Source organism: Falco rusticolus, chromosome 11 (genome assembly GCF_015220075.1).
Source record: "Falco rusticolus isolate bFalRus1 chromosome 11, bFalRus1.pri, whole genome shotgun sequence".
Classification (NCBI taxonomy): domain Eukaryota; kingdom Metazoa; phylum Chordata; class Aves; order Falconiformes; family Falconidae; genus Falco; species Falco rusticolus.
Window position 1 is genome coordinate 34,188,748 of NC_051197.1, and position 14,459 is coordinate 34,203,206.

Here is a 14,459-nt window from a genome sequence, read left to right on the forward strand (position 1 = left end):
CATGAGCTTTTCTTGCTAAGACAGCAACAAAAATTGCCACACTAAATCAGATCACTGGTCACATTAAGTTCAATATACAATATAAGCCAGTTCTTTACTGAAGAAAATAGGAGGAAAAAAAAATCCATTTAAATGCCCCTCACTTGCTCTACACTGATGTACATAAGAGTAAAACCAACTTCCTGACCTTCATGACAACTGATTTATGCCCAGAAGCATGAGTTTTAATTACAAGGACATAGAGATGGTCAATTTATTTCCTTGCGCTTACTCACTCATGAACGTGCATTTCCTCCTTCCAGCAAAGAGTAATTATCTCTTTGCAATTATCAGCACAGATGTGGCAAAGTTAGAATTTTCGTTATTGTCTGCTAAGACCTGGAGCCCTGAAGAATATATGCTCTGCCAGATCTTTCCGCTGGCCTCAGGATTAATGAGTCCCTTGAAAAAAGTTGTTTCTGCCCGAGGTAGGATTTTGTAACAGACATTTCCAAAACTGTAAAAAATAGGTGGAGGAAGCATTATTGCAAACTCTTTGTCACCCATAAAGCATATTCTAAAGGGTATGCTACAGTCTGAGTTTCTCTAAGGTTTACTCCTACTTGTATAGTTTGACGCATCTACAGCTCAGTTGCTGGGAAATGTTTTTTTCAAGGAAGTCATAGAAATATGGAAGTAGAATTGGAAGGGATAGACATGCAGGTATCATTTGGGCTATCTATGTGTCTAAGATAGGACCAGCTGACTCATGTCACACTGCACTTTCGTCTCCAAACTATTTTTAAGGATCCAAAACAGACTTTATGGCTCCATAAGTGGATACCTTATGCCAAAGTTTTGTTGCCTTATTGTAATTAGAAATGTTTTCCCAAAGTGTGACTTAGATCTTCCTTGGTACAGCTCAAACCCATGACCTCTTCACTTGCTTACTGTGGTCTCAGGGAATGGTGTGTTATCTTTTTGTATTGCAAGACTTACTGAGTTCCATTTCCTCTGATTGCCTTTCAACCAAACAACCCTACTTTTTTAGTCTCTCCTCACAAGCCTTATTTTCTAGACCTGCGATTATTTTCCTTGCTCTCCTGTGAATTCTTCCTAACTGATCCAAATCTTCCTTGCAGTGCAGAGCTAAAAATGGACTCAATATTCCCACTAAGGTGTGACCAAGGGTTTGTGAACTGAAACTCTTGTTCCACCTGATTGCTGGCCATTCTGGCCTGAGACCGTAGAAAGCGAACAAGTTCTTCCAGAATTTAATCCAGTCAGGCCTTTTCTCCAATTTCTGATGCTCACCTATAAAGGTAATTTTAACACAGTCAAAAGTTTCACTTAAACCTGCTTTATCAGACAACGTAATAAGTGAACCAACATCCACACCTTTCATGAAAATGGTGACCAGAGCAAACCCAGGACAATCCCAAAACATAATCAACAGAGGCTCCTGGTTTGACAGAAATCCTCTGACAATTACCATCTGGGCAGGATTACGCAGGTTTTATACCCACTTTATGGTGGTTTCACATAGATTTTTCTGCTTGAAAATGTTATTAAAGACAATATCAAACCCTTACTGTAATTAGAGTAACTACCGCCTTCTGAAACCTAGGTTGTTCTTGACAGGTTTGTTCCAAACACCTGCTGGCGGTTCTGCCATGGCCTCAGGCCCTTCGCTAAAAACCTTGGTATGAAGTTCCTCTGTCTCGGCGTGTCACCAGCTCCGTGTTTTCACTGAGCTGTAACAGTGTATGGCTGTCCCAACTTGTTGACAGTGTGTATGTTCATAATCTTACCTCGGAACATTTATCAGAGTCATATTGCAAAAGGACTGACAGTTACCAAGAACCTCCAACTTTCTTTTTATGTTTTCAAAATAAAAATGCATATTAATCTTCAGGCTATAGCACGAGACATCTGATAAGCACTACTAATAAAGTCTATGCACACTAACTTATCAACATTAACTTCATTTTGTTTAAGGCTTGTTTACTTACCTTTCGAAGAGTCTGGGTGACATTCTTACCCCATGGTATTTGAATTTATTACACAAAAAATCACCCAGCACCTGTATCAAAGGCTTTTTTCTGAGCGTCGCCATAAAGGCAAGAGTGAACTGTAGATTAAATGAATCCAAAATTGTGTCTGAGTCTTTTGGTGAACCGAGAACCAAATTTGATACAACATCAGGAATTTCCCAATTAATGAATAAATGAGTGAGGGAGAAGAAGGAATTGAAAACCGCATTTGCTACAAATCAACATTTTCTTGGGGATAGGCTGAGAGAGACTTCAGGGTCCAGTGTGGAATTTTACAATGGGAAACTGCAAAAACAAAGATCTGAATCCACAGTTTGCCATATGCCAATTGGATGGTATAAATACCAACCCCGGGAAAGACTCTCTTGTTTTATAATTATTTCACTAATTATACAAAGAGATATTGCCCTAGCAATATTTTAAGGAATTCATCATGTAAATAAAGTATAATAAAAAGAAGAGAAAAAAAAACCCCAAAAAAACAAAAACAAAAAACGCTGCTACTTAAATTATCACACAAATAAGTAGTTCAATCTCCTGAACTCTGTTTTCCTCCCATTAAATTAGGTCCAAATCAAAATGTCTCGTTTAAGAGCTGAAGAAAGAAAATGTTTTGATAAATTAATTTTTCCTGTCTTTAGCACATTTAAAAATATACAGGCATGAATTTCCAGTAAGTAGGATAATGAAAGCCAATAGAACAAAAATACTTTATAAAACAATGACATAAGAAACAATTTTAGGTCTTTTATCTGTTTGTTGTGATGTACAGTTCCTCTGAATGACAGTGACTGTGGAAGAGTTCATTTGGATTAACAGACACCTTGAAAATGAAATAAAATATGGTCTTAAAAAACACCTTGCAAAACCACAAAAAGTGACAACTCGGTTTTGAAGGGATGCTAAAAATGTGCCTTTTTGTGAAACATAATCAAAGTTAATGTGAGCACAGTCGGACAGAACATGCTGAAAAAGAATTTATGTAGAATACATATCTATTGCATAAGCAGTTTAATGAGTCTTACTTTAAGCCTTGTTGATCTGGCTTGGGCAAAACACACCATCAGCCTCCATCAGCAGGTACAGAAGTGGAGCAAGCTAATCCTGGAGCGGAGCCTTTGCACCAAGAACTGGTTTGAATTTTCAGAAACTTCCTTGGTGGACTGCTTAAGTGCTAAATGATCTTTTGCATTCAGAAAAAGATGGTTGCAACTAGGATGCAAGTTTACATCATTTTAATGACAATGTTTACAGGTAAATATTTCTTTTGTGAAATTGTATGTGCACTTAGACTGTATTGAATGGGTAGTATCTATGCCAAGTGCTTGCTTGTACTTGTTTGATATTTATATAGTGTCAAGGAACTGGAAATGCAGAAGGCTGTAAACAGATTTCTAACCAAAGGTGTGTATCAAAAGTGTAACGTGGGTGATAATTTTATAATTGTTTAATCAAGATGAAAATTAGTGGTGTTCAACAGAATTATGCCTGAATAATTGCTTTTGTCATCCTGCTTCTGCAGGAAGCCTTTGCTGCTAAATTTGAAACTGATAGTTTAATTAAGAGGTTAACAGAAAATAGCTACCCTGTAGTAATTATATGTAAGTGAAAAAAAGGAGACAGATATGAGTGGTGTTATCAAACTGAGTCAAAGGAGCTGTTTCATTTCTGTTTTGAATACTTCACAGGAGGAAAATGTAATCATTATCTATAAAACCATGATGAAAATATTCAATTATCTGAAATTTTAGGTTGATGTGTAATATATTTAGTAGAGAAAATGCTGAATGATTTAACTTTTTACTTTAAAACCACAAGTATATTTAGCTGAACTAATGCATGTAAACACTGAAAAGAAAATAATAGTTACCATCACATTTGCTTTTGGTATGTTATATCTTTTGAGCATTTTTTTTTTTTTTTTTACATTCTAAACTTCTCCTCCAACCTGAGCTATTTGAACTGCTTATACAGTTCTATAAATATTGACTAATCCTTTTATCTAGAGTGCTTTTATCTTGAGTGACAGTGGTCTTTGCTTGTATAGCAACTGGCAGATAACAAACACTGCTTGTAAGAACAGCTGATTTATGCTTGATATGAAAAAAATGGCTTATTATTTGTCTTTTGTTGTGACCTATATTTATGTTTGTGATAATCTTTTATGAAATAATAGGCATGCAGATGTTAAGTGTATACATGTGTGTGTATATATACACATAACGGTACAAAATAATTATTTTGCAACATATTATGAATATTATTACTTTATAATTACACATTGTATTCAGACACTGAAATGCTTATGAAATTACACATATTTAAATGGCTCTATGACAGTCACTTTGCATTTAATAACTAGTGCTATTCATTTTCTATAGGCAAGGAATACACTAACAGCAACACGTGTACCTCCTCATAAAACTAATTTCATTGCTTTGTTAGACATTGATGCTTTTGTTATCAAATGTGTTTTCTAAATTTAAAGGTAGAAACATATCTGATTTCCAAAGAAGTTTAGCATCCTTACAAAATCGTTTCACTAGTTTTATGTTAATTTGGTGAAGCAAAGAACAACACAGACAGTAAACATTATTTTGTAAAGTTGGTTTTAGTTTATGTGTCTGTTTCATCCTTTCCAGAGACAAGCCACTAGTGCAAGGTATGACTCAGACCACAAGCTACAAGCAAAGGTTATACCTTGCAGGTTCCGTGGGATAATTAACTAATATACACAGAGTCATCACACATTACTGAAAATGCAGCGACTAAGTGTCTAGCCGTTCACTATGCTGATTTTTTCTATGAAAGTTTTTATAGGGGCTCCCCGTCTGTAAATCCTTAAGCGTGTTCTGACCATTCAAGGCTAAGTACATCCCTGATCCTACTGCTTCTTGGCTGCTCTAATTTTTATCTGGGACACAAAACCCTAAAGAGACCTTCATTTCTATAGCTGTCACATTAAGACCGAGTTGTATACAAGACCTGTGGACACATTGTTCTCAATGTCAAAGCAGGGAAGGGAGCAGTATCAGGCAAGACATGGATTAAAACATTGACCAGAACAGGAAACAGCTCACGGTAACTTCACTTCTCATGTACTGATATAGCAAAAGCAGGACAAGTCACTAACACAGAAATTGCCACAAACTGGGCAAAGCAGACATCATTCTGGCCCCCAGTCAGTAACAGTTTGGAAAGTGCGCTTCACTTTGAGAAAGTCAGTCCCAATGAGTCATATTTCTGCCAGATGCCACTACACATTAAGGTACACATAGACATCTTACATCAGAATAAATATGAGCCTGGCTGCAAAAGAGAGAGAGAATGCTGCTGTAAAACCCCACTGCCAGACCTGGAAGATAGCACTAGGTGTGTTTGATAATCTGAGGCTTCAAGTGGAAACTGTATGCTATAACTGAAGACTGATGAGTGAGGGGAATCGCTAGAGAGAGGCTTTTATATACATGCTATGACCAGTTCACTCTGGCTAATCTTTCAAGCAAATCACAACCAATTCTCAGTTCCCTTCTGGCTCTCCTGTAACTTACTGCTCTCCGAGATGGGGTCTAGTTACAACTGTGATTGAATAAAGTGGACAGGCAAGGAATTAGCCTGAGTAACTACATTTATCTACTGCTATTTGAAGCAATTCATTGTGGCTGAATGCTGCTCTGTAATTTTCCATGAAAAATGGCTGTGTTTTGCTGTAAAAATAAAGCTCAATGCAAATTTGTACGTAAAGCTGAATGTGGTGCCTGGTACCTAGTTGCAACTCTGTGAGTCTCAGCATACCTCATTATCTAATTTACAGGTACCAGTTTTGCTGTGGGAAGAAGAAGAGGCATAATTATGCCTATTAACTGCTTTGTGCTGACGACACCAGTTTGAAAACTGACTGCAAAGCATTTCTTATTTTTTTCTAGAATAACTATGAAGGGAAGTGGAAGAATTAGGAGTTGCACTTAGCATGAGTTTTCAAAAAAAAGTATTTGGATATTTTGACTGCTTCCGAGGGAGATAAGAAACAGATTTTCCCTGATCCATTGCATACATATCGGTCACTTGATTGCTCAAGGGAGAAGTTGCTATAATTACTTTATAGATGAACAACCGTGCAGAAGGATAAACAGATTAGTTTTACAAGAGGAACAGATTTGTTTTTATTTGTGACGCCTGATCCAGTAGACATACTTAGGTCACATTTATCAAATTACAATTAAGTTGAGATTAGGAGCTCTCCTTTCACCCAGTATGTCAGAAGCCAAGCATTACACGAAAGCAGAGGAAATATGAGTCTGTATTGTCCATCTCCTATGGAATTGCTGTCATCACCAAGCTCTCAGACACTTGAGAAAATATTCCTTTCATCTTTTCTTGCTTTACATTTTCTATATAGGAGAGGTAAAGAAAGTTCCACGGTAGATACAAGGCAGCAGAAATATTCTGCTGGGACGTACAGGTTCAACCCCCTCCAACAGCTTCTCTCAGATCCTCAGATCCCAAGTGAACTCTCCTCCGAGTACGAGACCATGGCTGATGGACCAGAAGTCACTGCTGTCTTGGTTTTGGAAGAATTAATATCAGCTGTTGATTTGCGAATAACTGCAGTAGGCACCTAACCCTGAGCTGTGGCATTGCCCACTGATTGTGGCCGGGGTGCCTCTCACTGCCCAGACCGCTGGTAGGGTGTAGGTTTAAGCGCTTTGCATTTCTTATTATCACACCACGCAGCTCCCTGCTGTGAATTTCATTCTTCAGATAGCCAGCTTGTTGTACATACATTTTGCAGGGATATTCACCTACTTGTCAGCCTGTCCTACTATAGCCCATAGTGCTTATAAGTCTTGTGGCTCTCAGTAGAAGGTTGTTGCTCCAAGATGTTTCATATGGGACCAGGAATACTAGTCTGTAACACTTCTACTGTTTGAATGAATGTGAAAAAGGAGAAAAGACCAGCAGACTGTACTCCAGCTCATCAACATACTTCATTATGAATATGAATTAAGCAACAATTGTTGCCTTTTATATGTGATAAATAATTCAGCTCCTCTCAAAGCATTCTAGATTTCTACCACAAGATAGGTGGGATACAATTACTTGGTCACATCTTTTGGAGATGATGTTTATCTCAATTTCATCACATTATCCATGGCAAAACTGCCACTTACTTTGGTTATTTTCTCCAAAATGTGATTATTGCTAGGGTGTTCATATAATACTTTGCACAAGAAAACTGTAGCATGTGAATGGCATTTTTATATTTAACATATTTTAGACTTGTGAGTCAGTCAATCATCTATTTCTCAAGACACTCCCCTCTAATTAAAGATAATTTAGCAAAACAAGTTATTAAAAATGTCATTCGGGGCTCCAGTTATACAATTCAGAGTGTCTAATTCTTTGTTTATTTTTCAGGTACTCACTGTGATGAAGACATCAACGAATGTTACATGAACCCTTGCCAAAATGGTGGAACCTGTGAGAATTTTCCTGGGAATTACACTTGCCATTGCCCACCTGCAGACAAAGAAGGGATTTATTACGGTGGCTGGAACTGTACAGAAGTTCTGCATGGCTGTACTGATCAGCAATGCCAAAACAATGGAATATGTATCCCACATTTAAAAAATGGCCAACATGGATTCAGCTGCATATGTTCACCTGGGTATACTGGAACACACTGTGAAACCTTAACCACATTTTCATTTCAAGGAAACAGTTTCCTTTTGTTGAAGAATCCTCCGGCCCCTAAAAAGGAATTTTTCTATAGTATAAACCTGAGGTTTCAAACTGTGCAACCTACAGCTTTTCTATTTTACCGAGGGGAGAAAAATACATTTGCGAAGCTGGAGTTACTGAATGGCTACTTACACTTATCTGTGCAAGTCAATAACCAGCCACAGGCTCTTTTGCATATTTCACATAATGTCAGTGATGGAGAATGGCATTCAGTGGAGGTAACCTTGGCAAGAGCTGTTACTCTTAATTTGCTCGACAGCTCTTGTGTAGAATTCTGTCTCAATAAAACATCTGTTATGATAGAGAATGATCACGTGATGCTTGCATTTCGGAGCATGTTTTTGGGCAGCTTACCAGTGGGGAACATTAGTGGCAGCTCTCTACTTAACATCTATAATACACATTCTGCACCTTCATTTGTAGGCTGCCTTCAGGACATTGAAATAGACTTGAATATTATTACTCCAGAGAATGTGTCACCTGAATCATCTTTCAATGTCAGGACAGGATGTACTAAAAAGGACTGGTGTGAAAGCCACCCTTGCCAGAACAGGGGCCGCTGCACCAACCTGTGGCTGAGCTACCACTGCGATTGCTACCGGCCGTACACGGGGCCAAGCTGTGCAACAGGTAAGGGAGTGCTCCTGGCATTCGTGTTTTAGGTGGTTGCTGAAAACATGATCATAAACAATCCTGTTTAGCTGGTGATAAAGCAGCATGACCCTTAGGATCTCTGGAGCTTAACGTCAACTGGTAAGAAAGTGCAAGAGGTTAGTAGTAGCATGCCTTTGTTATTTCCTAGTTACTATCCCAGGAAGGCTGCCTTTCAGCCTGACAAAAAAAGTCAGGCTAAACTGGTGGATTCCACTCTTCCAGTTTTAAAATCTTCTTAATGTCTTAGCATGCCATAAACTCTGGAACACTAGTTCACTGGAGGTTATGCACCCCGAGTAAAATTTAGAAAGCAACCAAGTCACTCAGAGTTTAAGTTACTTTCAAAGCATTCTTTGAAAATTTTATCCTCCAGCTCTCTAGCCTTTTATAAAGAAACTCCTTTAAGGCAATGAAAGGCCAGCATAAGTACTGCAAGTTAAAAAAAGATTCCAATTTTTAAAAATGAACAAGATTATACTATTAACTTAATCTGATTAGCTCAAGGAGAAGGCAGGGCTTCAGAGGCTGCAAACGGGGCCCATTCATCTCCCAGCTGCTCCCAGGGCAGCTCTGGACAATCACTGGCAAAGGTGTCCGTTACCAGGGAGCTGTTTAGTGGCCAGAAGCGAACAGGTCCATGTCTCGGGAAACAGGTCAGTGTCTCAGCAAACAAAAGAGCACATCTCAGCAAACAGCCTCCCTGGCAGTGATGAGCAGGAGTACAAAAGCTGCAGATGCCCGTAGTGCTTTCCCTGCTACGAATGATCTTTCCAAGTGCAGGCTGAGGCAGAGTGGAAGGACAACAGGAGGTCCCTGCCCAGTTCCTGGCTGTACCACATCTGGTATGTGAAACCCTCAGGGACTGTAAATACAGAACCCCTCAGGAGCATTGTGGAGTGGACTCTGCAATTCTTCCTCAGCAAAACTTCTAAGGATTTCAAACAAGCAGTTATGGTTAAGAAAATTGTACAGGACTGAGTCTTCCAAACAGTGGCTTTGCCCCTGCTTCCCTCTCTGCCCCCTTACTAACCATCCACGCATGGTCAATCACAGCAATGCTCAGGGAGGAAGAAATACATACGTACATACACGTATGCATACACACATATATTTATGTACATATATTTGCCAAGTGGACTGGAAAAAATGAAGTGCAACAGCAGAGCCATGGTCGGATTGGAACGGACAGATCCTAAACTGGTGTAAATTGGCGTGGCTGTGCTGCCGCCAGTGAAGCTACGTTGATTTACATCAGCTGAATGACTGGCCCCAGGGGCTTATTGAATGCATTGCAGCAGAAAGCTGTAGCTTGAAATACATTTCAAAATGTTTAAATACAATTTCATTTTGTGTGCTATACTTAATAGTTATCAATACTTTTCAATAGTTTTTCTTTTTGGTTTTATTGCAAAATGACAAAGTCTGAGAGGTAATTGTAACAGACTTCTTTGAAGTCTAGCTGTAATTTATCCAAAGATTTGGAAAGCAACTTTGGAGTATAGGACAACATCTGGTAAATATGTTTGCCTCCTTATATGAAGCAAAATTAAAACCAGTCAGGGCCAGGAGAGGCTTATACTGGCATTAGAACTGTTGAGAATGATTAGAAAGCATGCTTTTTTTTCTTTTTTTTCCCCTGCTGACCACAATATTCCTTGAAAATCATGGCACCATGCCATTTTGATACATAGGTTCTAGCTATATGCCATATTTAAAAGAATGTGGCAGGTTTCTTAAAAGCCAAAGTGGGGGAGACTTGTGGTAAAGGATAATGTAAGAAATGCTAGTGTCTTTTTGAAGAAAAGTTGCTGCCAAGTATTTAATTGACAAGAGGCAATATTTTCTCTACATATACAAAATAACAAACAGATGTTGACTCATTTTGATCAACATCCAGATGTTGTGACCTAAGAAGTTAATATTGACGAAGGTGATACTAGCCATCTCATCAAACAGAAGATCAGATTGATGACATATATATATATATAAAAACAGAGAGAAATGCAACAAATTGTAAACACAAAATACCTTTTTTAAGATCGATGCTTCTTTCTAATGCTGCAAATGTGCAATCCTCATTCCGGCAGAAATTTTCTTTTTACCCTCATGAAAAAATGTCTTTCTCTAGTACCACCTTACAGAGAAGATATAACATAAAGAGATTTAATGCCTCAAAACACCCACTTCAACAAATATTTATTTCTACATACCAGAGTTTTAACAAGCAGATGTAGATATATAGGTAATCTTATTCATAGAATTAAAATATTTAAAATTGAATTTATTTATGAAATCCTCTGTTTAGGAACAAGTAAGGGATTTATTCCTGTTGCTAAATAATATTGCTGCACCACATAGCAGTGCAGTGTGATTATTAAGGGCCTGTTGGGGCTTCACAGTCAGTCCCCTATTTTCATTGTGTTTTTTTAATGTAGTCATAAAAAAAAGTAGTGCTGCAGGCGGAAACTTGGCCGATGAGGTCTCGCTCTAGGAATTTTACTGCACGAAAGAGGACTGACTCTTTAGCTGTGCGAGCATTTCAAAAAAGCTTAGTTTATTCTTTCTATGAATTTGATATATTAAAAATAGCTCTCGAAAGTGTTTAGGCAGGAAGTCAATAATATTGAAGACAAGATCACGAAACTTGAAGTGTAAAAATAGCAACACTTTGTTGTGCTTTAACAAGATGATTCATCAGAATAAAATACAGTTTGGACTAGATATTTTGTATTCTTACAAGTCTGAAAATCATTACTGAAAATAAAGACTAAGGGAGAGAGAGACAGATGGTTTTGGTTTAATCGTTTTAATTGATAAGCACACACAAAAAACCAAAAGGGCTTACTCGATCCTGGACCCTTTTCCTGCTGTGACACCACAGCGTTGTGGGCACTCACAGGAGTGAGCAGGATTCGTAACTGTATACGAGTTAATGTACATGGTGCGTGTTTAGCCCCAGCCACAGAGAGTATGTTGGAGAACTAGGGAGTCCTTACAGTGTCAGATAGGTGCCCTGTTCAGAGGTTTTACGGAAGAGAGGTTTGCTGAGGAGCTTTCGGCTATTTCTACAATTGGAATCAGTGCAAAAAATATCAAAAGTTCCAGAATTATGTTAACTTCCATGGTCACCCTAGGATCAAAGCAGCTAGGTTCTTTTCAAAATGATCTTTCTGAGGATCAATCCAGGAAACTATAGAAATCTGTGCTTGTTTAACCATTTGAAAACACCATTACACAGAGCATGATAAAGGGGAAAAATATGCCCAATAATACAACATCTGGTCCTGTACTGGTGCTTAATGCTACAGCCATGGAAGCCAACGGGACTTTTGAAATAGAAGCTGTTTACAGCTGGATCAAGTCTTCATTCATCCATAAATACCAGCACAGCTTAATACCATACGTAAATAATACCAGAAGTAGCTATTTAATCATTGCATTGGCTCCTTGTCATAAAGTCCTAACTATGTTATTTCTCTCCCTCTTCTCTCTCTCTTTTTTTTTTTTTTTTTTTTTTTAAATCTTTTCCCATTTCTCTAACCTCAAGAGTATGTTCCAGCCCGGTTTGGATCTGAGGACTCCTCAGGCTATGCTGCTTTTCCTGTTGATGCCACTCAGAATGAAAATTTGAACATATCCATGTTTGTCCGAACACGCAAATCTTCTGGTTTGTTACTGGCTTTGAGAAACAGTACTTACCTCTATGTAAAAGTCTACTTGGAAGGTGGGAAACTCACAATGTTAGCTCTAAATTCCATTAAGTTGTTAGGGAAACACTCCATGAATGATGGAAATGTTTACTTAATAACACTAAAAATAGAACCAAATAAGATGGAATTGTTCCAGTCCTCTCAATACCTAGGCTTTATTTCTACTCCAGTACTAACCATCCAAAGGAAGGATATTCTTTTCATAGGGGGTCTACCAGGTAACACAGAAACTGATAGAAACGGCAGGTATTTCAAAGGCTGCATCCAAGATGTAAGAGTGAATAATCAGCCACTGGAATTCTTCCCCATCACCAATCCACTGAATTCTCTTATCAACCGAACTCTGATCAATGTCACCCAAGGCTGCACTGGTGACAACCTCTGCAAGGTAAGCATTGTCACTTGTTTATAATGGGGAATTTCTTTTAATGTTTCGTATGTTCCCATGCATTATTTGATGATAATGACACCTTGGGAAAATATGTAAAAACGCTAGAAAGAGCAGATTTTGTTGAGTTATGCTACATATGATAAATACCAGCAGCAAGTTGTATTTGCATTGGGGAGAATTAAAATACTTCAGGGTTGAAGTACTGTTTTTCACCAATTATTGAACATGCTGTACTGTCATAGTACTGGTCTTTATCACTTTCCATGTAAAATAAACAGAATTATTTTTGCCAGTCACCCACCCTTACAGCTGGGAGTTCACCAGCTTTTATTCATACTTAGGCTGTCTCCTCTCTTCCCCCACAGTCCAACCCTTGCCACAACAGTGGTGTGTGCTATTCTATCTGGGATGACTTCACTTGTACGTGTCCCCCTAACACAGCAGGGAAGGCATGTGAGAAAGTTAAGTGGTGTGAGCTTGGGCCCTGTCCTCATGAAGCGCAATGCCAGCTGGTGCACCAAGGATTTGAATGTAGGTACATTTCAGTTATTCCTATCATCTTTGGAGATTAGAAACAATTGAAATTTTCATCAGCATTTCCTTAAAACTCAATATTCACTGCCTTTAAAGTTCATTCAGTTGTTACTTCTGTATTAAAATAATAATAATGTCAATTGTAATTAACATTAATGGGAAGAGCCTGCCCTATGAAACCCAGAAATTTTCAGCCAGACCCCCTGACACAGACACCGATGTTTACAGGACCTTTTCTTTTGACTTATTCAGCACAACTTGTCGAGGTTGTACAATAGATAAGTACATTGCCAGAGTATGAGTGCATCCCTCCTACTTCCACCACAAAGAGATAAGAGGATATCCAGTCTTGGATTAACCTTAGGATGTTCTCCACCCTCCTGAAAAGACAAGCTACATGACGTACCTTGCATCATTTGATTTTCTTAAATGTTAAATATCTTTGAAAAAAGTCACCTTAATACCAGCAGTACAGTTATTTAACTAGTATCTCCATACGAAGCACCTGCACACTGAGCAGCCTATCTGCAAATGGATGACCATTAGCTGTCTTAAGAACATTAGCTACTCTGCATATCTCTTTCCTTCTCCACTTTCCTTCTCCTTCCCACCCTGGAGTGGAATTTAAAATGAAAGGAAGGATTTTGAAGCAATATTTTTTCTTTTTGCTATCAAAGAAAGCCCTAAGAATGCTGTGAAGGAAGATAAATACACACACAGTCTGATGGAAGCTATTAGAATGGCTGACCCTTAGGAATGAGAAGGTTGGTCAACAAAAAATTTCTATCTTAGACAATTTGCTGACAGACCGATATGATGCTATTTTCGTTGAGACTGTTAGAATCAGCATTGCAGTACTTGTAAAAATTTATAACTGAAATTAAAATAATTGCACCTTCTCTAATAGACATCTTTAATGATAACATCAAAATATATTCTTTCATAAACTTTACTGTTGCATATTATGGTACAACATAAACACACAGAGGGGAGTGAAAAGTATCTGAACTGTTTCCTTTTGCTAAACTCAAGGTCATTTACACTGTTAGATTACCTTTAGATTTCTGTTCTGTTCTATGTGGCAATAGTGGGGAGTTTTCCTAACACATATGCAAAAAATCCTACACTGCAGACCTGTATTTTTAACTGGTTGTTTTCTTAGCTACAGCATAGACTACTTGCCGTTCAACACAGAGTAATGAAAAAAAGGAATTTTCTTGGCCAGTGAGCTCTCTGCCAGCCTGGTATCTTATGCTCTGGATACCATTTTAAGCTAAGGCAGAAAAAGAGCTTTTTTCCAGGGGCTGTGTCTATAGTTCCACCTGGATAGCTACAATTAGCCAGCCCTTTAGGAAAATATGCACTTCAAAAAAACAAAATAAAAAACAAAAAAAA

General features: G+C 38.2%; 1 protein-coding gene across 2 annotated transcripts in view; it reads left to right on the forward strand.

Moving 5' to 3' along the window:
* CRB1 (crumbs cell polarity complex component 1) overlaps nucleotides 1-14,459 on the forward strand; it is a 115,181-nt gene that overhangs the window by 62,934 nt on the left and 37,788 nt on the right. For both annotated transcript variants that reach the window (XM_037404485.1, XM_037404486.1), the window contains exons 6-8: nucleotides 7,452-8,405; nucleotides 11,977-12,527; nucleotides 12,896-13,061. In XM_037404485.1, coding sequence (XP_037260382.1) covers nucleotides 7,452-8,405; nucleotides 11,977-12,527; nucleotides 12,896-13,061 — 1,671 coding nt within the window. The remainder of the gene's footprint in view (nucleotides 1-7,451; nucleotides 8,406-11,976; nucleotides 12,528-12,895; nucleotides 13,062-14,459) is intronic.